At 42.2% G+C, this 25,124-nt stretch overlaps 2 protein-coding genes across 8 annotated transcripts in view; one reads left to right on the plus strand and one right to left on the minus strand.

Moving 5' to 3' along the window:
* On the minus strand, positions 1 to 18,225 carry RAB2B (RAB2B, member RAS oncogene family). 7 transcript variants are annotated; one of them, XM_058429404.1, is made up of 9 exons: positions 18,111 to 18,225; positions 17,265 to 17,529; positions 16,246 to 16,317; positions 14,591 to 14,658; positions 8,082 to 8,164; positions 7,773 to 7,865; positions 2,498 to 2,609; positions 1,233 to 1,301; positions 1 to 190 (listed from the first exon to the last, which is right to left on the minus strand). In XM_058429404.1, exons 4-9 carry the CDS (start codon positions 14,636 to 14,638, stop codon positions 83 to 85), a joined length of 513 nt encoding a protein of 170 aa, XP_058285387.1. In that variant the 5' UTR covers positions 14,639 to 14,658; positions 16,246 to 16,317; positions 17,265 to 17,529; positions 18,111 to 18,225; the 3' UTR covers positions 1 to 82. The 7 variants fall into 7 exon arrangements, with proteins under 7 accessions (XP_058285387.1, XP_058285385.1, XP_058285386.1 ...); XM_058429402.1 differs by having other exon boundaries at positions 18,101 to 18,204; XM_058429403.1 differs by having other exon boundaries at positions 18,107 to 18,194.
* TOX4 (TOX high mobility group box family member 4) overlaps positions 16,853 to 25,124 on the plus strand; it is a 20,457-nt gene continuing 12,185 nt past the window's right edge. The window contains exons 1-2 of the mRNA XM_032180398.2: positions 16,853 to 17,029; positions 17,241 to 17,309. Of these exons, the coding sequence (XP_032036289.1) occupies positions 17,024 to 17,029; positions 17,241 to 17,309 (75 nt within the window). The 5' untranslated portion in view covers positions 16,853 to 17,023. The remainder of the gene's footprint in view (positions 17,030 to 17,240; positions 17,310 to 25,124) is intronic.

The raw sequence follows: 25,124 nt of genomic DNA on the forward strand, positions 1-25,124 counted from the left end.
GCCAAAGCAAGAAAGACCTCTTTCATTAAGCCTATTGATCTGAAGCTATTCCAGGAAGGAAAAAAAAGTTCAAGCCAGATGTTCAGCAGCAGCCAGAGTTGGACCCTATGTCACGAGAGTTCCGCTGGGAGGCACTGGGTCCCACTGATGTTGAAATTGACTGTTGGGGCCCAATCTTGATGCCATTTGCCTGTAAAAGAAAAGAGGCAATAGTTCCCACCTCAGTGTTAAAGTGAATGAGAGACAGGCGGAGGCTATCTCTGCTTGTATCCTAGGGTAGAAAGAAAACAGAAAGGGGAGAAAGGAGAAATCATTAATTATATTTTCTAAAAGCAGATTTGACCTTGGCAGGTAACCAGATGCCCTAGCCACACTGATGTGGAACAATAATCTGTGACAGTAAGAATAAGATGACTACCTGTGGTCTAAATATCCTAGTTGATTAGAAGTGGCTTTTGTGCACTTTTTTTTTCCTTGAGGAAATGAGGTCTCCCTATGTTGCCCAGGCTGCAGTGCAGTGGTTATTCACAGGTATGATCAGTGTGCACTATAGCCTCAAACTTCTGGCCTCAAGTGACACTGCCTCAGCCTCCCAAGTAGCTGAGACTATGGGTGCACCACTGCACCCCTGTGCTCATTTTAGAGACGGAGTCTTTCTTTGTTGCCCAGGCCGGTCTCAAAGTCCTGGCTTCAAGCAATCTCCCCAGCTCAGCCTCTCAAAGTGCTGGGATTATAAGCATGAGCCACCGCACCTGGCCCCTGTGCTCATTTTTAAGGGACAATGTTATACTTAAATGTCGTAGCTATGTGCAGAATTAGGGTGTGATTAGGTAAGAGTGGAGGAAGCAAAGAGCAGAAGTAGCATGATTCTTTTTGTTTTTTTCCAGAATTTACTTTATAGAAATTACTCTCCTAGCAATTATGAATTATATCTCCCTTATGTTCTAGAATAGTAAAAAACTGAGGTTGACAAGAAAATCTCCCATATTGTATAAGTCTTTTAGATCACCAATAATCTCTTTAAGCATTCTGAGTGTCAGACTTGAGGAAAACAGAAAATGATGGCAAGTCTCTCTGTACCTAGATTTAAAAAAAAAAAAAAAAAGTTGAATTGGCAGAGCTTTTAAATTGTATAATGATAGATGGGGAATGTAAGCATTCCATTCTAGGGAACCTCCAGTTGTATTCAGAACAAACCAAAGTTAACTGCCAGCACTTCTACCCTTTCTTACCTCATTGTGGACATCAAATAAACCCTGCTGGATCTTCCTATATATTTCTTTGGCTGTGTTAATGAAGGCCTGAAAGAGACATAAATCATATCATCAGTCTCAAGTTCAGGTAGAAAAAATGAGGGAAAGAGAATATTAATTATTATTCATATTTGAATTTCTAAGATGAATTAGGAACCATTAGAAGACAGTAAGAAACATAGAAGGTCGGCTGGGTGCGGTGGCTCATGCCTGTAATCCCAGCACTTTGGGAGGCCGAGGCGGGTAGGTCACTTGAGGTCAGGAGTTCGAGACCAACCTGACGAACATGGTGAAACCCCGTCTCTACTAAAAATATAAAAATCAGCTGGGCGTGGTGGCGCATGCCTGTAATTCCAGTTACTCGGGGGCTGAGGCACGAAAATCGCTTAAACCCAGGAGCGCAGTTTGAAGTGAGCTGAGATCGCACCACTGCACTCTAGCCTAGGCGGCGGAACGAGAATCAGTCTAAAAAAAAAAAAAAAAAAAAAATCAAAAAAGAAAAAAAACATAGAAGGTCCCCCAAATGTCCTTGTAAAAGCCATTAAGAGTAGTTTCAAAAAAAAAGGATTATGTGGTATTCTGGTACTGACCCAAGATGTTCCTAGGTTGGCACCTTCTACAAATAAAACAAACATACTCTATTCTCCACTAGTTACTGAAGATACCATCAACACCAGGCCTAGGAATGACTACAGTAGAACCCATTAGTGTGTCTAATCCACACTTGCCAACTAATGTTACCCAAAGCAAAAGTAAAACCTTGGGAATCAGGGTAAAAGAAAATGGGACAATTCCTTTAAAAGGAATGAGACATGTAGTCACTATGATCACAAGACATCCTTTTTTTTTTTTGGAGATGGAGTTTCGCTCTGTTGCCTAGGCTGGAGTGCAGTGGCGGGATCTCGGTTCACTACAACCTCCGCCTCCTGGGTTCAAGCAATTCTCCTGCCTCAGCCTCCCGAGTAACTGAGACTACAGACGCACGCCGCCATGACCGGCTAGTTTTTTGTATTTTAGTAGAGATGGGGTTTCACCATATTGCCCAGGCTGGTCACAAACACCTGAGCTCAGGCAATCTGCCTGCCTTGGCCCCCTAAAACGCTAGGATTACAGGTGTGAGCCACTGCGCCCGGCCAAGACATCCTTTCTTTACCAATTTCTCATAGGAGAAGAGAATTCTGAATACAAGGATAAATAATGGTGTAATCTCTAAAGAGCCTTCCCCACTGTTTTCCAAATAGTACCTCTTCAACATTGCAGGCTGTTTTGGCTGAAGTTTCCATGAATATAAGTCCATGCTCCCTAGCAAAGGCCTCTCCTTCTTCTCTCTTCACATCCCTGCGGGACTCTAGGTCACTGCAAGAGATTAATTAAGGAGAAAACTAAAAAATTAGATCCAAGTGAAAGAGGAAACTCTATTTCTAAAAGAATTCCATCGTGGTTTCAACTACCAATTATTTCATAAAGAATGTAGATCCTACATGATACTCTCTTAGAGTTACTCATTTTTGTAGCATCTTGGAAAATATTCTTTAGTTTTGGGACAGCTGCTGCATAGCTGAAGATAATACCTCACTCTATTACAGAGAAAATGGCTTATCAAGGGTTAGGCAAGCCCCCATAGTTACACAAAGCTTATGCTCTATTGCTTGTTTTTCCAATGAGATCAAGGAGAACAAAGTATAGATGAGGGAAAAAAAAAACTTGGCCGGGCACAGTGGCTCATGCCTGTAATCCCAGCTCTTTGGGATGTCAAGGCAGGTGGATCACGAGGTCAGGAGTTCGAGACCAGCCTGGCCAAGATGGTGAAATCCCGTCTCTATTAAAAACACAAAAATTAGCTGAGTATGGTGGCAGGTGCCTGTAATCCCAGCTACTCGGGAGGCTGAGGCAGGAGAATTGCTTGAATATGGGAGGCTGAGATCGCGCCATTGCACTCCAGCCTCAGCGACAGAGCAAGACTGTATCTTGGGGGAAAAAAAAAGGAAAACTCTAGTTACTAGAAAGCAGAAAAGTCGTAAGATGTCCCATCCAGCAGTGATGAGCATCTTCCTTTTTTACCGGAATCAATCCACAAGAAGAGAATGAGCCAGGAATAAGGAAAACATAGTTGTCTTAATTCTCACTGGTTTCGTTACTAGTGCGTATAAAAGCAGCTTGCCACCAGGGAATTCAGAGAAAGTGATATGGATAAAACTAGGTGAAAAAAAGATAAGAGCTAAGGACTGAAAAAGGGAATAAAATGGCAACAAAAGACCTTATGAAAAATAGGACAAAAGGCTGAAGAGCTGGGCGTGGTGGCTCATGCCTATAATCCCAGCACCATGGGAGGCTGAGGCAGGAGGATTACTTGAGCCCAGGAGTTTAAGACCAGCCTGCACAATACAGTGAGACCCTGTCTCTACAAAAATTTAAAAATCAGCACAGCGTGGTGACACATGCCTATAGTCCCAGCTACGTGAGAGGCTGAGGTGAGAAGATCTCTTGAGCCCTGGAAACAGGTTGCCGTGAGCTGAGCACGTCACTGTACTCCAGCCTGGGCAACAGCATGAGACCTTGTGGCAAAAAAAAAAAAAAAACCCCAAAAAACAAACTGAAGAATAGGGCAAGGTTGGGCGGTTTGTGATTTGTATTTTTCAATTTGAAAATTTTCATTTGGAAGGTTTCCAGTTTTCCAACTCCTTGGAAAAAAAAGTGTAAGACCATTAAAGAAAAACAAATCTACAATATTTTAATTTATTATACCATCAGCTGTGTGAAGACCAGGGAAGAACTATCTAAATGTCAACCCTCCCAAATTTGTACCTCTAGCCCAGATGCTTGACTAAGCACCAGATTTGTACATTTGTGAATTCTTCGTTTCCACACTGATACATAAAACGGACTTCAAACTTAACACATCAAAATGGAACTTCTTTTCCCCCAGCCTGTGTTTGCTGCAGGCTTCTGTATCTCAGTAAATGGCATAAGCCAAAAACCAAAGTGTTATTATTGATACCTTTTCCTCCCTACTCCAAATATCTAATCCATTCCAAAGTGAAGTACTTCCAATATGTACCTTAAAATCGTCCCTTCTTTCTCTTTCCAGGGTCACTTCCTAGACCAAGCCACCATTCTTTCTCATGTGGACTATTGCAACTGGGATCCTACTTCAGCTCTTGTTCTCCTCCAGAGTGATCTTTTAAAATCTGATCAAGCCACTTCTCTACTTAAAACTTTAAAATGCTTCCAGTGTATTTATTTATTATTATTTTTAATCCCCCATCTCCCAAGCTTCAATTTCCATGTATTTAGAATAAAATCCAAAACCCTTACTCAGGCCTCTAAGATGCTATGAAATCTGGTCCCTACCTACTTTTCCAACCTCATCTTGCACTATTCCCTCGTGATTTAGTCCAATCATACTAGGTTTCTTTCAATAAATGTGTCAAGCTTCTTCCAAGTTCAAGGCGTTTGTATAGTTTGTTCCCCCAAAACCCTTTTAAAAAATCTTTGCCCAGCAGGATCTTGCACATCCTTCAGATCCCAGCTTAATATCACTCCTAATCAAAAGTAGGTACCCTGTTATTCTTTCATAGCACCCTTTTTCCTCCATTGCATTTATCACAATTTATAATTTGATACAAATAATTGTATATTTAACATCTATGCCCCCACTAGATTGTAAGCTCCACAAGAGCAGGGGCACGACTTTTTTCCACCTTGCAAACTCAGAATCTGGCACAGTCGTTTTCCATAAATTGACTGATACACTAAAAATAATTAGCAGGCTGGGTGTGGTGGCTCACGCCTGTAATCCCAGCACTTTGGAAGGCCGAGGCAGGCGGATCACCTGAGGTCAGGAGTTCAAGACCAGCCTGAGCAACATGGAGAAACCCCGTCTATATTAAAAATACAAAAAAATTAACTGGGCGTGGTGGCACATGCCTGTAATCCCAGCTACTCGGGAGACTGAGGCAGGAGAATTGCTTGAACCCAGGAGGTGGAGGTTACGGTGAGACGAGATCACACCATTGTGCTCTAGCCTGGGTGACAAAAGTGAAACTCCATCTCAAAACAAACAAACAAAAACAAACAAAAAACCAATTGGCCTGTGGCCACAGTTCTCAAATAGTACACTCTGGGCACTACTACAAACTCACAAGGGTGCCATGGGATACTTTAAACTTTTGAGAAAAACACAGTAACACTCAACACAAGGATACTACATGAATTACAAGCTTAAGACAGTTGCAATGTCAATATCAGATCATGATAAAATTTGTTCAATATCTTCATATCTCTGAGAAGCTGTTTTTGGCAGTTGCTGTTATAAAAAAGCAAGCACTACACAAAAATCAATATGGAATGGGAAATGAGAGTAGCAGTGTGCAATCGTGATTCCAAGGTTTGAGAAGCTATGCAGTGCCCAACAGACACATAGAAGTCTTTAGTAAGTAACTGTTGCTATTTAAGAATGAAATTATTTTTTTTTTTTGAGACAAAGTCTCACTCTGTCACCCAGGCTGGAGTGCAGTGGCGCTATCTCAGCTCACTGCAACCTCCACCTCCCGAGTTCAAGCAATTCTCCTGCCTTAAGCTCCCAAATAGCTGGGACTAGAGGTGCACGCCACCACGCCTGGCTACTTTTTGTAGTTTTTCAGTAGAGACAGGGTTTCACCATATTGGCCAGGCTGGTCTTGAACTCCTGATCTTCCGATCTACCCGCCTTGGCCTCCCAAAGTGCTAGGATTACGGGTGTGAGCCACCATGCCCGGCATATTTTTTCTTTTTTTTATACAGGGTCTCACTCCTGTTGCTGAGGCAGGAGTGCAGTAGTACAATTACAGCTTCATTGCAGCCTCAACCTCACAGGCCCAAGTGATCCTCCCACCTCATTAAAAAATTTTTTTGTATAAACAAGGTCTCACTATGTTGCCCAGGCTGGTCTTGAACTTATGGGCTCAAGCAATCCTTCCAGAGCTGGGATTACAGGCATACGCCACTGCGCCTGGCCTTTTTATTTTCAAACAGTTACTAAGCAGTTATAAAAAATACTCATGTTGTTTGGATATAACTATTTAATAAAACTATTAGGTATTTCTTTTTTTGTTTGTTTTTTTTTTTTTTGAGACGGAGTCTTGCTCTGTCACCCAGGCTGGAGTGCAGTGGCGTGATCTCGGCTCACTGCAAGCTCTGCCTCCCAGGTTCACGCCATTCTCCTGCCTCAGCCTCTCCGAGTAGCTGGGACTACAGGCATCCGCCACCACGCCCGGCTAATTTTTTGTATTTTTAGTAGAGACGGGGTTTCACCGTGGTCTCGATCTCCTGACCTCGTGATCCGCCTGCCTCGGCCTCCCAAAGTGCTGGGATTACAAGCGTGAGTCACCGCGCCCGGCCAACTATTAGGTATTTCTTTTGGCCTATGGGTGTCAAGAAAAATTTACTGAGAATAACCAGTGTTGTTAAGGATGTAAAGAAACTAGAATCCTTGTACACTGCTGGAAAGAATGTAAAATGAGACAGCTGCTAAGGAAATGGTATGGTAGTTCCTCAAAAAATAAAAGACAGAATTACCATATGATCCAGCAATCCCACTTCTGGGCATATACCCAAAAGAATTCAGAGCTGGGACTTGAACAGATCCATGTTCATAGCAGCATTATTCACAATAGTCAAAGGATGGCAGCAACCCAAGCGTCCATGGACAGATGGATAAACAAAATGTGGTATATGCATACAATGAATATTACTCATCTTTAAAAAGGAAGGAAATTCTGACACATGCTACAATATGGATAAACCTCAAAGACATTATGCTAAGTGAAATAAGCCAGTCACAAAAGCACAAATATTACATGAGTCTACTTGTATGAGGTACCAGTAGTAGTCAAATTCATAGAGAAAGTAGAATGATGGTTGTCAGGGGCTGAGGGATGAGGGGGATGGGGGAGGGAAGATGGCGAGTTAGTGTTGAATGTGTATAGAGTTTGAGAAGACGAAAAAGTTCTGGGCCGGGCGCGGTGGCTCACGCTTGTAATCCCAGCACTTTGGGAGGCCGAGGCGGGCGGATCACGAGGTCAGGAGATCGAGACCATGGTGAAACCCCGTCTCTACTAAAAATACAAAAAATTAGCCGGGCGTGGTGGCGGGCGCCTGTAGTCCCAGCTACTCGGAGAGGCTGAGGCAGGAGAATGGCGTGAACCCGGAAGGCGGAGCTTGCAGTGAGCCAAGATCGCACCACTGCACTCCAGCCTGGGTGACGAAGCGAGACTCCGTCTCAAAAAAAAGAAAAAGTTCTGGAGATGGATGTTGGTGATGGCTGTGGAACAATGAATATTCTTAATGCTACAGAACTGTATGCTTAAAAATAGTTAAAATGGTAAATTTTGTGTCATATATATTTTATCACAATAAAATTTTTTTTTTACTGAAACACTAAGACCACTATAAACTGAGAAAGTTGGGGATCAAGATATTCAACGTGCAGAGTATCTAGATGACTCCCGTTAACTATTATTCACATGGATACAATTTTACCTCTTATTCCCAATGAGCATGATAACCATGTTGGAACTAGAGTGCTGCCGGGCATCCTCTAACCATGAGGTCAGGTGGTTGAAGGTTTCACGCCTATAGCAGAAAAATTTAGAATGTGGGTCAGAGACACATTTCAAAAGGCCAAAACAACTCCAAGTGTATAGGAAAAGAGGGCAAGCCATATGTGTAAAGAAAAATATTAGAGAGGCCAATCCTAGTTAACATCCTTAACAGAATCAGTAGATAGAAAAAAAAAGCTTTAGAGGATATAGGGAAGAATCTCCCTCCCATGCACCAGATCTGGCTCACCTTGTAATGTCGTACACCAGCAGTGCTCCAGCTGCTCCCCTGTAGTAGGAACGGGTGATAGAACGGAAGGATTCTTGCCCAGCCTTTCCCACCAACATGGCAACAAAAAATCCCAACAAAACCAGGTTATTTCCACAGAACTGACTTGATCACATGCCACCCTAATACAAAGGACTTAACTAAAAAAAAGAATTTCTATTACAAAAAGAGAATCAGGGAAAGAAAACATGCCTGCCCGAGAAGAAACCCAAGTGGGAAATCAGTATTTTTCTATGGGAGTGCATTGATATTTTGGGCAGTCACTCACTCTTCCTGAGACTGTCCATCAGATTAGTGGATGTTTAGCACCCTGGATCCCAGTCACTAAATACCCGTGGCACCCCATAGTCAGCATGATAAAGATGGTAAAGACATTTGCATACATTTCCCAATATCCTCATGAAAGAACTGGAAATAGGACTGGAAACGGAGTGTATGTCATTTTTTTCAATCCCAAATATGGTATTGAACACACCATATTAATCTTTCTGTTCCTATTTATCTGTAAAAAGGAAAGTTATCTTAGAATGCCAAAACCTGGTCTAATAGAAATTTCATTCCAATGAATCAATATAAAAATTAGGTTAAAAGCACTTCACCTGAGTATCTTCTAACTGACCTTTAGTGTTCCACTGATAATGCAGGACTATCTAGATGTCCCTTGCTGGGCTTCTGTCATGGGAAATAGGAATAAGGAACAGAGAAAGAAGCCCAGGGCCCAGCATAGAGTTTTCCTAGAAAAATCCAAATGTTCACACTCTAATCTCATTTCCAGTTGGATAAAGATACTAAGTTCTATTTAAAACTGAGTAATTTATTAATGCCTCCATAATACTGGGTACTTTTGCTTTCTTGATGGAGTAGTTCTTTTTTTTTTCCTTTAGGGAAAACAAAAACATTTTTTAAATAATGTGAATACCCTGTACATTGAATCTATCCTATTAAGAAAGTTTTCACATTCTTGAAATAATTTATCCTTATATCCCTACATAACAGGAGGTAAGACTATAATTTATATGTTACAAATGGGAGAATCATGATTAAGGATGTGGGAAAATAAATGGCTTTCTCATAGTATAATACCAATAATAGTGGTAATATTAATTATAACACTGCAATAGTACTATAAACTACTTTTTGGCATATACAATGTGCTAGGAACTATAAGAGACAATTACATATATTATTTCATTTACTTCTCTTAGCAACCCTGGGGCCGATATTATTATTCCATTTTTTTGTTTTGTTTATTTTTTTTTTTTTTTGAGACGGAGTCTCGCTCTGTTGCCCGGGGCTGGAGTGCAGTGGCGAAATCTTGGCTCACTGCAACCTCCGCCTCCCAGGTTCAAGCAATTCTCCTTGCTTCAGCCTCCCAATTAGCTGGGATTACAGGCGCCCACTACCATGCCTGGCTAATTTTTTTGTATTTTTGGTAGAAATGGGTTTTCACTATGTTGGGTAGGCTGGTCTTAACCTCCTCCTGCCCTCGTGACCCGCCCGCCTCGGCCTCCCAAAGTGCTGGGATTACAGGCATGAGCCACCGGGCCTGGCCTATTATTCCCTTTTAAAAATGGGGAAAATGAGGCTCACACAAGTTTAATAAATGGCCCCAAATCATAAAGCTTATTAAGTGCTAGAGCCATAATTTAAACTTAGGATCTTACTACTTCCTAGGACAAAAACTTGTCCTCTTAGCCACTATATCATATAATCTAAACTGGGGTTTGTAGGTGAGAAGAGAATTCCAGTATACTAACTCTAAGGTTAACTTTCCAACAACAGAAGAATCTCTTTCTATAAGAATCATAGAAACATTTGAGTGAGTTGCATAGCTGTTAGAGCATCAGAATCCGAAAATAAAAACGAATTCTAAAGTCCCTTGTCATAATACTAATAATATTTTAAGATTAAAAAAATACTTACAGTTTTATATTTACTCCTTAATGTCTTACATTATTTGGGTCTTGTTTTCCTTTTAGTGCTTACTTTTTCTCCTCTTCTGCTATGGTTGTAAGCCTCCCTCTACCTCCCTCACAGCCTACCAAGAACTAAAAGGGAAAGTTTGAGGGAGGCCCACATGATGGTTCAATCACATGGCAGCATTTAACTTTAGCAGCTGAAAATGCTATGAGTGGGTCATGAGAAAACCTTTTAAAATGAAATCACTCACCAGGCGCAGTGGCTCATGCCTGTAATCCCAGCACCTTGAGAGGCCAAGGCGGGCAGATCACGAGGTCAGGAGTTTGAGACCAGCCTGACCAACGTGGTGAAACCCAGTCTCTGCTAAAAATACAAAAAAAAAAAAAAAGGTGGGCGTGGTGGTGCACACCTGTAATCCCAGCTACTCAGGAGGCTAAGGCAGGAGAACTGCTTGAGCCCAGTAGGCGGAGGCTGCAGTAAGCCGAGATAGCCCTATTGCACTGCAGCCTGGGTGATAGAGTGAGACCCTGTCTAAATTTAAAAAAAAAAAAAAAAAAAAAAAATCACTCTACTTCATCTCAATCCAGTTCATGAACCAGTTTGTGAACCAGTAAGCTAGAAAGAGTGAGCACTTCAACTTGGGCTTGTCTATATCAGTCTCAGGTATCCTTGTCCATCCCCAGTAAAAAAATCTGAAGCAGCAGGCTGGGCACCATGGCTCATGCCTATAATCCCAGCACTTTTGGAGGCCAAGGTGGGCAGATCACTTGAGCTCAGGAGTTTGAGACCAGCCTGGGCAACACGGTGAAACCACGCCTCTAAAAAAAATACAAAAAATTAGCCAGGTGTGATGGCGCACATCTGTAGTCTCAGCTACTTGAGGGGCTGAGGTGGGAGGACTGTTTGAGCCAGGGAAGTTGAGGGTGCAATGAGTGGAGATGGTGCCACTGCACTCCAGCTTGGGTGACAGAGCAAGACCCTGTCAAAAAAAAAAACAAAAAAGAAAATCTGCAGCAGCAACGAACTAAGATGAAGGTTTTTTTTTTCTTTTTTTTTTTGAGAGGGAGTCTTGCTCTGTTGCCCAGGCTGGAGTGCAGTGGCATGATCTTGGCTCACTGCAACCTCCACCTCCCAGGTTCAAGTGATTCTCCTGCCTCAGCCTCCCCAGTAGCTGGGATTACAGGTGCCCGCCACCACACCTGGCTAATTTTTGTATTTTTAGAATAGATGGGGTTTCACCATGTTGGCCAGGCTGGTCTCAAACTCCTGACCTCAGGTGATCCACCCGCCTCAGCCTCCCAAAGTGCTGGAATTACAGGCATGAGCCACCACGCCCGGCCCAGATGAAGGTTTGATAAGATAATTAATAGCTTTCTAATCTCTCCCAAGTGGAAGCATCATACTATACTGTTTAAGATATACAGTTTGAAGTATCAACTCCTAGAAAGTCAGATACACCATTTTCCTAAGAATCAAAATGCATTCCTTCCAATGAAGGGTTTATTAAGGAAAACAAAATTTTAAATGCATTCCAAAGTGAAATACAAACCAATTTGATATTATTTGATCAGTATTTTACATTAGTTACAGTAAAATATCTATTCATTAGCATGATTATTTAGGAATATGTCTACACACACACACACACACACACACACACACACAAGATTTTTTAAAATATGCTTCTCTAAATCCATATAAATGCCAGAACAAAGACAATGAAAACCTTTGGACAACCTGATCTCTTTAAAATACCTATCACGGTAATCCCTAAACATTTTCATGTAGGATGAGTTTGGAAGTAAGTGAGAGAATGGGTCAATAAAGTGGGAAGCTAGATGGGTATACAATGGGCAGGAAATCAGGGCTGACAAGGGAGAAATGACCAGGCTTACCCAAAAGGCGACAGACTAGATGGACACATTATTATAGGTATGAATCTTTTAAAATTTTCAAAATAAATAGAAAACCACAGTATTCTGAAACTGGTTTCTTTTTATGATTTAGCAAATATTAATCTCAAGACAATTTTAAGAGGGAAGAGAAAAGAACTAGGCCAGTTGGATGACCATGTAGTTCTTAAGGATTCTATCCAAAGTAGTGGCTCTCAACTTTCTTTCTTTGTTTTTCTTTTTATGCTCTCTCGGCAGAATCAAGCTCTCAACTTTCTTACTTTCATGATCCAACCATGTCCCATGTGAGTGCTTAAAAAAAAAAAAAAAAGGCCATTGCCATGACCATTCCATTAAATGGCACTTATTGGGTTTTCTTCTCCTGGCATCAAAACATTCATTTGGGCCAAGTGCCAAGGCTCATGCCTGTAATCCCAACACTTTGGGAGGCTGAGGAGGGCGGATCACTTGAGTCCAGGAATTCGAGACCAGCCTGGGCAACATGTCGAAACCCCCATCTCTACAAAAAATACAAAAATTCCCCAGTGCAGGGGGGCGGGGGATAGATCTGTAGAGATAGACGGATAGATGGATGGATAGACAGACGAACTTAAGCTTCAACTACTTTTAAGACATACATTTGCGTGTGGTGAGGAGCATTGGGGAGGGAAGGAGAGGAAAGGGAGGAAAAGAAAAAAGGAAAAATAATTTGTACACTGTTTGTAGATATAATGGCTTTAGCTCTCAGTTCAGAGAAGAAACAGAATCACGTAGTAAGAAGTAAGCAAAAAAGTAAGAGATTTTAGCCGAATATTATGAACTATTTGCTAGCTCCCTTTAACTAGAACGGAGACTAAGGTATTATTTTACTCAGGGGGAAAAAGGTACAAATCAAATGAGATAATGCATATGAAAGCAATTTATCTGGATAGGGCAAAACTACACTAAGCCAAGCTAAATTTTGGCATTACTACATGTATCAAATTTGAAAATATGTACAAGCTTTCGACAGAATTTCCATTTCTAGGCAGGTATTCCACAAAAATTCTCAAACGCTGGCATAAAGACTTTAGTAAATAAGAATGTTCAGGCCAGGCACTGTGGTTCACGCCTGTAATCCCAGCATTTTGAGAGGCCTAGGTGGGTGGATCACCTGAGGTCAGTTCAAGACCAGCCTGGCCAACATGGCAAAACCCCATCTCTAGTAAAAATACAAAAAACGTCCAGGAGCAGTGGCTCACACCTGTAACCCCGGCACTTTGGGAGGCTGAGGCGGGCGGATCACAAGGTCAGAAGATCGAGACCATGCTGGCTAACACGGTGAAACCCCGTCTCTACTAAAAATACAAAAAATTAGCCAGGGGTGGTGTCGGGCGCCTGTAGTCCCAGCTATTTGGGAAGCTGAGACAGGAGAATGGCATGAACCCGGGAGGCGGAGCTTGCAGTGAGCTGAGATCGCGCCACTGCACTCCAGCCTGGGCGACAGAGTGAGACTCCGTCTCAAAAAAAATATATAAAAAATACAAAAAACATTAACCACGTGTGGTGGTAGGTGCCTGTAATCCCAGCTACTCAGGAGGCTGAGGCTGGAGAATCGCTTGAACCCAGGAGGTGGAGGTTGCGGTGAGCCAAGATCACGCCATTGCATTCCAGCCTGCGTGACAAGAGTGAACCTCTGTCTCAAAAAAAAGAATGTTCAATGAAATTTTGCAACAATAAAAAATGGAAACAACCCAAATTTCTTTTTTTTTTTTTTTTTTGAGGCGGAGTCTCGCTCTGTCGGCCAGGCTGGAGTGCAGTGGCGCAATCTCGGCTCACTGCAAGCTCTGCCTCCCGGGTTCACGCCATTCTCCTACCTCAGCCTCCCAAGTAGCTGGGACTACAGGCGCCTGCCACCTCGCCCGGCTAATTTTTTGTATTTTTAGTAGAGACGGGGTTTCACCATGTTAGCCAGGATGGTCTCGATCTCCTGACCTTGTGATCCGCCCGCCTTGGCCTCCCAAAGTGCTGGGATTACAGGCATGAGCCACCGCGCCCGGCCACAACCCAAATTTCTATCAGTGGGATGATGGTTACATAAATTATGCTACTGACATTCCATGACTATGCAGTGGTTGAAAGGAATGAAATAGATCCATATGTATTGATATAGAAAGGTCTCCACAACATAGAGACTGTTCAATACACAATCTAAGTCACACAACTAGGTCTACTCTGTCACGATTCTATACATGTAAACACTAATAAAAACAAAACTACTACCATATATTTCTATGTGTTTACATGTATCTAAATGCATAGAAAAAGTCTGAAAGCATACACATGGAATCATCGGTAATGATTTCCCTGCTAGAGTAGCAACCAAGATGGGAAGGGAGAAAGAGTTTATGTATAAAAAGGGGACATTTACTTTCTATTCTATAAATTTATATTGTTTTATTTTTACTAGAATAAACTATTACTTGGATCGTTTACAACACAAAGATATAGCATCCAGAATTTGTAACTCTAACAGATAGAATCTAAAGTTTCTCTCTTTGATTTCACCTTTCCCCTACTTTACCCCCACCATTAGTCCCACCCTCATCGCCCCTTTCCTTTGCATCAGCTTGTTATACTTGGATATTGGTCAGAGACTAAATTATTTTGTACTCTCACCGTATCCCAGATTTGCAGTTTGATTTGTTTTCCATCAATGTTGACCATACGAGCTCCAAACTCCACACCTGTTGGTAAAGACCAAGAGAAAGAATGTGATTCTCATGAACAGCAGCCACGTGGAGTGGGAGGTTCCTGCCTTTCCTCAATGTGTTATACCCATCCTTTGTCTGGACTCAATGCCACTAATTCCATTATTGCTGCCTATTTGCTCCAATTAATTTCGTGTTTCTTAAGGTTCTTCATTTCCCTTCTAGAATTAAAAAATTGTGCTCAATGACCTCAGGAATGTAACCAAAAAGCAGATATGGGAAAATAAAACCAATTAAGAAGTCAAATTTAAAAAGGTGAATACTTTTTTAGCAATGTTAGTTAATGCTTAAATTTGATTGGGTAACATTCAGTTTTGTAACTTTTCCAAAAAACTCCTAAAAATTCTGGAAATATTTCCTGACACTTTCTCAGTCACTCTTTAGTCTCTACTTAAAACAATACTTATTTTTTTGCAATTCCAGATCTTTTTCTTTAAGAGCCTAAGAAATAGGTTCTCAGAAACAATACTTTTTTTTTTTTTGAGATGGGAGTCTCGCTCCATCACCCAGGCTGGAGTGCAACCGCGCGATCTCGGTTCACTCACTGCAGCCTCCACCTCCTGAGTTCAAGTGATTCTCCTGCCTCAGCCTCCCAAGTAAGTACCTTACAGGCACACACCACAACGCACACCTAATTTTTTTAACAATACATTTTATATCTCCAATAATTGCCAGAGGCACAATTAAGCATTGTTGCCTTAAGCATTGTATCATTAGCCCTTATCACAAAGTGAGAATTCGCTCAATATTCCCTTTAAAATACCTTTTGGTTGATACTGCCAAATCCTTTTCTAACCCCATCAATTATTTGACTCTAAATAAATCCGTTAGGAACAGTGGTAGCTTCAGATTTCCATACAGGTGGGACTTGGAAGTAGCAATATGGTAAGAATGGGGATGTACGGGTTTTATTTAGAAACTGCATTTGCATGGCAAGAAATCTAGTTTCATACATGTTGTTTATTTGGACTAGGGTTATGGAGATAACGAAGAGGGAGGAGTTAAAAGCCCCTTCAGGCCATGCCTTATCACAAATGTGCGGGAAATGTTAATATTTTCCAGATCCCCAGTGCGTTTGAGGAACTGTTAACACACTCTTCTATTTAAAAGGAAAGTTTTTAGTTTTATTTGCCTATTAATTCTAAGGCAGGAATGACTCTTCAATTTGCTTCTTCACCAATATAAAAAATGTCCACGTATTGGTGTTTACTTTTTAAAAGTAAGGCTGGTATTAATTTACCTCAAAGCACAGATGAGTTTATAAATAAGCAGTTATGCTTTCGTGGGATTTTCCATAAACATACAAATTGTATTTGAAAAAAAATTATATGACGAGTCTATACCTCACACTCTAAAAAGTTACCTTTAAATTATATACTCTCCCTTACACTACTCCCCACATATCAACGTTTGATTGGTCACTTCATTAACATAACTTTGGACTAGTTTAAAGTAGTGAGGAGTAACTTTTTACTTAGAACACTGAAGGCTGCTGACTTTCCACTTTAGCAATTTAGCTAGTCAGGTTTTATCATCTGTTCTGGAACAAGTAGATGCACTTACCTATTGTGAGGTCGTGGACAGGCTGGAACCGCTTATCTGTAAACTGCAGGAGGAGACATGACTTCCCCACACCTGAAAGAGAAAGCACACTCCCGGAGTCACGCAGCCCTGGAACACCTTCCAGAGTATGGACTTCCCGGACCAGAGAAGGGGGGCCCCCGAGCCCCGCCCCCGGCCGCCCCGAACCGCCCCGCCCGTCTCGAATCGCCCAGCCCACAAAGTGAGCCCCGCCCCCGCCACCCAATTTGGGAGCTTCGGATGCCCGCCCCAGCCTTGAAGGCGAACCACCTGAGGGTTACCTGTGTCTCCGATGATGATATACTTGAAGAGATAAGCATAAGTCATGGTGTCGCGTCCTCTGGGTTCCGGGTCCGCCCGACTTCTATAGCCACTTACCTCCGACCTCTCTAGCCACTCAATCTACCGATCTTCTTCTCTCCCCTGCGCCCCCCCCCCCCCCCCCCCCCCCCCCCCCCCGCCCCGCCGCCCCTCCGGCTCCTCTAGCCCAGATCACGTCTCTATTGCTCTCCCCAGAAATCATCCTTAGGTCGGGAGTACCCAACGCCACCTCCAGGGACGCCTCTAGCACTTCTACATGCCATTATCCCTCCAAACTACAGGGGGCGATAGGCCAGCGCCTGACTCGTTGCAGCCCCACGGCGCCCCTTCCAATCAGCAGAGAGTAACGCACGTCCTTGCGGAAGTGACGGCAGTTCCGAGACCAGTGGGGGCGGTGGGAGCGATGAGGGTCTGAGACGGTGGGAGCGGTTGTGTGAAGATGGAGGTAGGAACCTGATAGCTAAGAAGGCTGGCGAGAGAACGCGGCCGACTGGGTTGAAGCAGAGACGGGAAGCCGGGCGGAGAGGCGACTGACGGGAGAGGAGAGACAGCGGGGTTTGGGGAGTGTTGTCAGAATGTCAGGGTCAGAAGCCATCGCTCCAAGCTGACTCCCTGCTCCCCCTAACTTATCCCCGCGACTTTCTTTTGGTTTCCAGTTTCCCGGAGGAAATGACAATTACCTGACCATCACAGGGCCTTCGCACCCCTTCCTGTCAGGGGCCGAGGTGAGCAAGAGCTGCCGACGCCGCGGAGGGAGGGCCTGAGGCAGCGGTGGGGTAGGGTAGTGGGGAGGAGAGCACGGACTCCAGGGACGGGGGCTGGGAACCAAGGGCCGCAATTGGTGTTTAGAGAAAAGTGGCGGTTGCTTCTGAGCCTATGGGGACTATCTGGGGAAGTCTTGGGAAGTTGCTGTCATCAGAAAGCGAGGTACTGGAAAGAGATAACCTGTTTAAAGAGAAAAGGGATTCTGGATTAGAAGACAGAGTGGAATTGTCTCCTTCCTCTGGGGAGAAATAGCTACAATAATCTTAGGGGATCGCAGTGGAAAGAAAATGTTTCAGCAGTTGAAGAAATTGGGGTGAGGGGAGGAGCTTACCTAGCAGAGAGTTAACCGTGAAACAGCATGTGTTCGTTCCTGGAACGAACTCTGTTGAAGGGGTCTTTTTAAATTTGTTTCATTTAAATTTCCTACTGGTTTTCTTTTGTTTTGAGACAGAGTCTCGCTTTGTCGCCCAGGCTGAAGTGCAGTGGTGCAATCTCGGCTCACTGCAACCTCTGTCTCCCAGGTTCAAGCGATTCTCCTGCCTCAGCCTCCCGAGTAGCTGGGATTACAGGCGTGCGCCACCATGCTCGGCTAATTTTTGTATATTTAGTAGAGATAGTTTCACCATATTGGCCAGGCTGGTTTCGAACTCCTGACTTAAGGTGATCCACCCGCCTTGGCCTCCCAAAGTGCTGGGATTACAGGCCTGAGCCCGGCCTAAATTTCCTACTTTGATAAAAAGTTTGTGGTTACCTTTACCTACACGGTGTCAGCTTGTCTTGCTAATGCCAGGAGGAAAGGAAATAGCTGCTAGAGAACATAAAAGAGTTGAGTAGGACATGTGTTTCAATTTGCCGGTGACTCAGACGTTGGGCACATTACTTCATCTTTTTATGTCACAGTTGCCCCAGCTGTCAAACAGCTGTAATAATGGTTTCTTATGCTGTTTTAAAGTAGAAGTAAAGGTTATGATGAAACCCTAAAGTATTCGTTAAAAAATTTTGGTTGAAATATTGTCATAATATAGATATGTATCACTTGTTTAGGAGAGGCAAAAGAGAATGGTGGAACAGACAAAACTTTCTGTCTTTGAGAAACTGAAGTCTTGAACCATCTGCCATTTTTTGAGGATTTTTATGTTTATTTTCAAAAGTGGTGTGGACCATTTGCATCAGTTTTTTGTACCAAGAATTGTCAGTGGCTGTCACATGGGTTTATCCTATAATCCTAACGTTTTCATGGATGAAAATGGGGTTGACAAGGGGCAGTTGCTAGTTTAACTTTTTTTCTTTTTTTTTTTTGAAACAGTCTCCCTGTAGCCCAGGCTGGAGTGCAGTGGCACGATCTTGGCTCACTGCAGCCTCCACCTCCTGGGCTCAAGTGATTCTCCTGCCTCAACCTCCCAAGTAGCTGGGAATACAGGTGTGTGCCACCACACCCAGCTAATTTTTTTTTTTTTTTTTTTTTGTATTTTAGTAGAGACGGGGTTTCCCCGTTACCCAGGCTGGTCTTGAACTCCTGGCCTCAAGTGATTTGCCCGCCTTAGCCTCCCAAAGTGATAGGATTACAGGCATAAGCCAGTGTGCTCGGTGCCAGTTTAACTTTTTTGTTGCTTTTATTTATTATTCTCATAAGCAGGGTAAGTGTGAATCTAGCATGCAACAAAATTTGAAATGATATAAAACCTAAATCTGGGCCCAGTACAGTGGCTCCCAACTGTTTGGGAGGCTGAGGCAGAATTGCTTGAGCCCAAGAGTTCTAGACCAGCCTGGGCAACGTGATCAAACTCTGTCTCTATAAAAAATAATAATTAATTTTAGAAAAACAGCTGAGGCCGGGCGCGGCGGCTCATGCCTGTAATCCCAGCACTTTGGGAGGCCAAAGTGGGCGGATCACAAGGTCAGGAGTTTGAGATCAGCCTGACCAACATGTGAAACCCCATCTCTACTAAAAATACAAAAATTAGCTGGGTGTGATGGTGTGCACCTGTAATCCCAGCTACTCAGGAGGCTGAGGCAGGAGAATCGCTTGAACCTGGGAGGCAGAGGTTGCAGTGAGCCGAGATCGCGCCATTGTACTCCAGCGTAGGTGAACGAGTGAGACTCCGTCTCAAACAAAAACAGCTAAAATCTGCTTGGTGCTTTGCACTCTCAGTTGCCAGTTTCTTCTGAGTGAGATCTCCATTTTTAAATTTCATTATTTGAGTGTTGCAAATCTCACATTGGACTTATCTGCATGAAATTCCCAATTTCTCCTCAATCAGGTCTCCACAGTTTAAATTTTGTTAGAGTGTTATAAATTTTACGTTGGCCACATTCATGCGTAAGTGCATTTTAAAATTAAATACAAGTAGCTTTCAGTTTACCCACTGTTCTTAATTCTCTACCCCAGTTATGAAGTTGAACAATCAAGAGGTAGCCACATAAAAAAAAAGTGGTTCCTTTTTGCTTTTGCTTTTGTTTTTAATAGAGACAGGATCTCACCATGTTGTCCAGGCTGGTCTCAAATTCCTAGGCTCAAGTGATGCTCCCACCTTGGCCTCCCAAAGTACTAGGATTGTAGGTGTGAGCCACCATGTCAGGACAGAAGTGGTTCCTTTTCACATCAAGAAACTTCCCATGAAGGATCATATTGTATGGTGAAGAAAAGTAAATTGAAAGTATTAATAAGTAATATTATAATAAAAAAGAAAGAAACTTTCCAGGTTTGAATCTGTCCTTTGTTTTTGTTTTTGTGACTTAAGAAATCTTATTTTATTTTGCCAAGAAACTGATAGCTAAGTTTTAGGCTCAATTTCAGTAGCTTCCTTTTGCCTAAGGCTCCTGTCATTGTTAGCAGTTCTCCATTTTCTCATTACAACTTCTACACCTTCCCTTTCCCTTGGTAGCGGTGGTAATGGTTGTTTTATAACTTTTATTTTAATGGGGTTATGGTTTTACTGTGAGCCATCCCAAATATATCTTAGAAGTAGGTAAAGGTAATATTAAAAAAAGGTTTTTTTACAAGAGAGGAAATTTTTAGACTTTGCCGACCCTCCCCCAAAAAATAGTTGCCCATAAAAAGTTCTAACCATTAAAAAAATGAATAATTGGACTCCACTGTAATTAGGAACTTCTTTTCATCAAAAAACATGATTAACAAAGAGGCATTCCACAGACTGAGAGAAGATATTTACAATACATATATCTAACTCATATTCAGAATATATCAAGTACTTCTGCAGAGTAAAAGAAAGAATCCAATTTAAAAGGAAGCAAAGGCCAGGCGTGGTGCTCACGCCTATAATCCCAACACTTTGGGAGGCTGAGGCGAGTGGATCACCTGAGGTCAGGAGTTCAAGACCAGCCTGAGCGACACGGAGAAACCCCGTCTCTACTAAAAATACAAAATTAGCCGGGTGTGGCAGCGCATGCCTGTAATCCCAGCTACTCGGGAGGCAGAGGCAGGAGAATCACTTGAACCTGGGAGGTGGAAGTTGTGGTGAGCTGAGATTGCACCATCGCACTCCAGCCTGGGCAACAAGAGAGAAGCTCCGTCTCAAAAAAATAAAATAAAAGGAGGCAAAAGATTTGAACAGTCACTTCACAAAAGAAGATGTCCAAATTGCCAGTAAGAGTTGGCAAGGATGTGGATAACTCTTTTTTTTTTGAGACAGGGTCTTGCTCTGTCGCCCAGGCTGGAGTGCAGTGCTGCGATCTCGACTCACTGCAACCTCCACCTCTCACGTTCAAGCAACTCTCGTGCCTCAACCTCCTGAGTAGCTGGGATTACAGGCATGCACCACCACACCTGGCTAATTTTTGTATTTTTGGTAGAGACCGGTTTTCACCGTGTTGACCAAGTTGGTCTCAAACTCCTGACCTCAAGTGATCCACCTGCCTCAACCTCCCGGAGTGCTGAGATTATAGCTGTGAGCCACCTTGTCCAGTGGATGTGGATAACTGAATTATTGCTAGTGAGAGTGTAAATTAATAGAGCCACTGGAAAACTGGCAGTACCTACTAAAGATAAACATGCCCCCCTAACCTATGACCAGGTAAATTCCACTCCATGATATGTACACAACAGAAATGATTGCATATGTTCACCAAAAACATGTTCCCAACAACTTTATTCTTAATAGCTTAACGCTGCAAACAACTCAGATGTCTATCAACAGAAAAAAATGGTGTATTTGTTAAAAGGAATACTATACAGTTATCCAAAATTAAATTATAAATGCAATTGGATAATCTAAACAATATATTGTTGAGTAGAAGAAGACAAACATGAAAGAGAAGACACTATATTCATTCATATTTTTAAATGAGGGTCAAGAATAGGCAAAACTGAACTATCAAAGTAGTGATACCAGTTGTGAAGGGAAGAAAGTATTCACTGGAAAGGGGCACAAGGAAATGTTCTGCATCTTTGATCTGGATAGTGATACTTGGATGTTTGCATATGTAAAAAATCCATTAAGCTATACACTTAAAATTTATGTACCTTACATAAGTTATATATCAATGAAATAAGAAATAGTAATAATTTCAAAAGAGTAGCAGTCCAGAGATAGCATTGCCTGAGATGGAAAGTTCTATGATCTGAAGGCAATTTAATCTTCCTGTTTCTCTTTTTCAGGTTAGCTCTAATATAGTGGTATTATGCTTAGAGCACATTGGGGAAATAATTAGGCATAAAGGTACCCATCCTTCAGTAGGAAAAGTAACTAACATTAGAACCAGTTCATTATTTCTGGCTAAATAGGTAAAATTTTCACTACTACATCGGTTTTTAAAAACAGTTATTTAAATGACCCATAGTACCAGTGTATTGTTGAATAAATAGATGTTGGATTAAAATAAATTTCTCTAAAATGAATAATCTATATAATAAACTAAAGAAATAATAGATTGTATGTTTTGGGATCAGAGAATGAAAAAAGGGAGAGAAATGGTATTTTTGATTTTTTAGTTCTCTTGATATTTAAGCATCTTTGCTTATAAACTGTAATTCCCAAACCAGCCCCTCCTTCAAAAAGGCCCAGGAATTGAACAAAGGAGGAAAGGAAAGCTAAGTTAGAAGGTAACTGCATATCATGTTCCTGTTTTCTCTTTCTGTGTCCAAACCACTTCTTTTTAATATTTGCTACAGTTTTAGCTTTGTTTTATATTTAACAGTCTAAAGTGTGATCTGGTTATGTAATCCACTAAAATAAAGTAAGTTTAGATATTCATTTTTGGATTTTACCCATAATTTTACAAATCATTTGTAGTGAAAGAGATTTTAGTGAATCTCTATTTTTACTATAGCATGTGGTTTACCTTTCTGTTTCTTTTTTTTTTTAACCTTCTGTATTCTTGATAATTGTAGTTATCTCACTATTCATACTTGAAGGAATAAAACAGAACCCAGAAAACCACCATGAAAGCCATAGGTACTGAATAACAAAGCTTTTCCACATCCCAAGGGGTGGTGTATAGAAAGAATGCCTTGTCGAATGGAATCTCTCCATGGCTAATTTTTTTGTTATCATTGCCCAGTTCATTTTATGTAGCCATGTCTAATTTTTTAGTGTACGAGGAGAACATTCCAGATGGTTTATGAGGGGTAGTCACTTGTGGAATACTGGTCTTTTGTTTTGGATATGAATTTTTATCCTTTTGGGGTTCTCATTAACAAATAGTATCATTTTTATATCCTGACAAAGTTGCTGTTTTGTTGTGGTAAGCAGAAAAGGATAAGCATCTTTGCTTTGCCAAAGCAATCTGTATGTTAAAAATTTTGGAAACTACTATTTTACTATTAGTCTAGTACAGTAAATGTTTCCCTTGATCCTTCTTCCTGTTCCTATAACTTTTTTTTTTTTTTTTGGTATGAGAATTTGGTAAAAATCTTTCTACCTTCTACCTTAAAAATGCTCATATAAACCTAAACTGAAATATCAGAAAGAGTCATGGACTGGAAGTTAAGAACTTCCACACAATAACAAAAATTATGGGCCAGACACAGTGGCTCACACTTGTAATCCTAGAACTTTGGGAGGCCAAAGTGGGAAGATCACTTGAGCCCAAGAGTTCAAGGCTGCAGTGAGTGATGATGGAGCCATGCACTCAGCCTGGGCGACAGGGTAAGAACCTGTCTCAAAATTAAAGAAAAAACAACAACAAAACATACATAAATACATGATTTGTGTACTACTGAGAAAAGTTCAGTTCTTGGGGAAAGTTTCAGTTTTTCCCATCAAGAACTGCCTGGTATTTTTTGTTATTTGTGTGTGTGTGAGACAGTCTTGTTCTGTCATCCAGGCTGGAGTGCAGTGATGTGATCTTGGCTCACTGTAGCCTTCAACTCCTGGGTTCAAGCGATTCTCATGCCTCAGCCGCCCGGGTAGCTGGGATTACAGATGCACACCACCACACCCAGCTAATTTTTGTATTTTTAGTAGAAATGGGGTTTTCCATGTTGGCCAGGCTGGTCCTGAACTCCCGACTTCCAGTGATCCACCCACCTTGGCTTCCCAAAGTACTGGGATTACGGGTGTGAGCCACCACTACCAGCTGAGAACTGTGTGTTCTTATGTTCCGTGTGCTTATATCTTATATCTCAGACAACGACCAGATTTTTTACCATACCAAGTAAAATAGTAAGGAGAAGGAAAACTGTATATATATCTTTTTGTCTTTTAGGAAACTTTTACAGATGTGATTCAGAGAGATTGGGCATTTCACAGACATACTTTTTTCTCCCTAGTTTCTGCTAGCTGGAAATTTTCTTTCTAGCAATGTCTTTTTTTTTTTTTTTTTTTTTTTTTGAGACAGGGTCTTGCTCTGTCACCCAGGCTGGAGTGCAGTGGCACAATCTTGGCTCACTGCAACCTCTGCCTCCTGGATTCAAGTGATTCTCCTGCCTCAGCCTCCTGATGTAGCTGGCATTACAGGCACCCGCCACCACACCTGCCTAATTTTTGTATTTTTAGTAGAGATGGATTTTCACCATGTTGGCCAAGCTGGTCTCGAACTCTTGACCTCAGGTGGTCCACTCGCCTCGGCCTCCCAAAGTGCTGAGATTATAGGCATGAGCCACCGCTCCTGGCCTTTATTTTCTTTTCTCTTTCTTTCTTTCTTTTTTTTTTTTAGACATGGTCTTTGTCGCCCAGGCTGGAGTGCAGTGGTGCAGTCTTGGCTCACTGTGACCTCTGACTCCTGAGTTCAAGTGATCCTCGTGCCCCAGCCTCTTGAGTAGCTAGGATTATAGGTGTGTGCCACCATGCCTGACTCATTTTTTGTTCTTTTGGTAGAGATGGGTTTCACGGTGTTGGCCAGGCTGGTCCCGAACTCCTGGCCTTGTGTGATCCACCCACCTGGGCCTCCCGAAGTGCTGGGATTATAGGTGTGAGCCACTGCTCCCAGCCTAATGTCTTCATTAAACCAGAATTAGAGGCTGGGCACTGTGGCTTATGCCTGTAATCCCAACAGTTTGGGAGGTCAAGGCAGGGTGATGACTTGAGCCCAGGAGTTCAAGACCAGTCTGGGCAATATGGCCAGACCCAGTCTCTACAAAAAATGTAAAAATTAGCCTGGTGTCATGGCCAGGCGTGGTGGCTCACACCTGTGATCTCAGCACTTTGGGAGGCTGAGGAGGGCAGATCACCTGAGGTCGGGAGTTCAAGACCAGTCTGACCAATATGGAGAAACCCTGTCTCTACTAAAAATACAAAATCAGCCTGGCATGGTGGCACATGTCTGTAATCCCAGCTACTAGGGAGGCTGAGGCAGGAGAATCGCTTGAACTTGGG

The sequence above is a fragment of the Hylobates moloch genome, unplaced genomic scaffold (assembly GCF_009828535.3).
Source record: "Hylobates moloch isolate HMO894 unplaced genomic scaffold, HMol_V3 SCAFFOLD_16, whole genome shotgun sequence".
NCBI lineage: Eukaryota > Metazoa > Chordata > Mammalia > Primates > Hylobatidae > Hylobates > Hylobates moloch.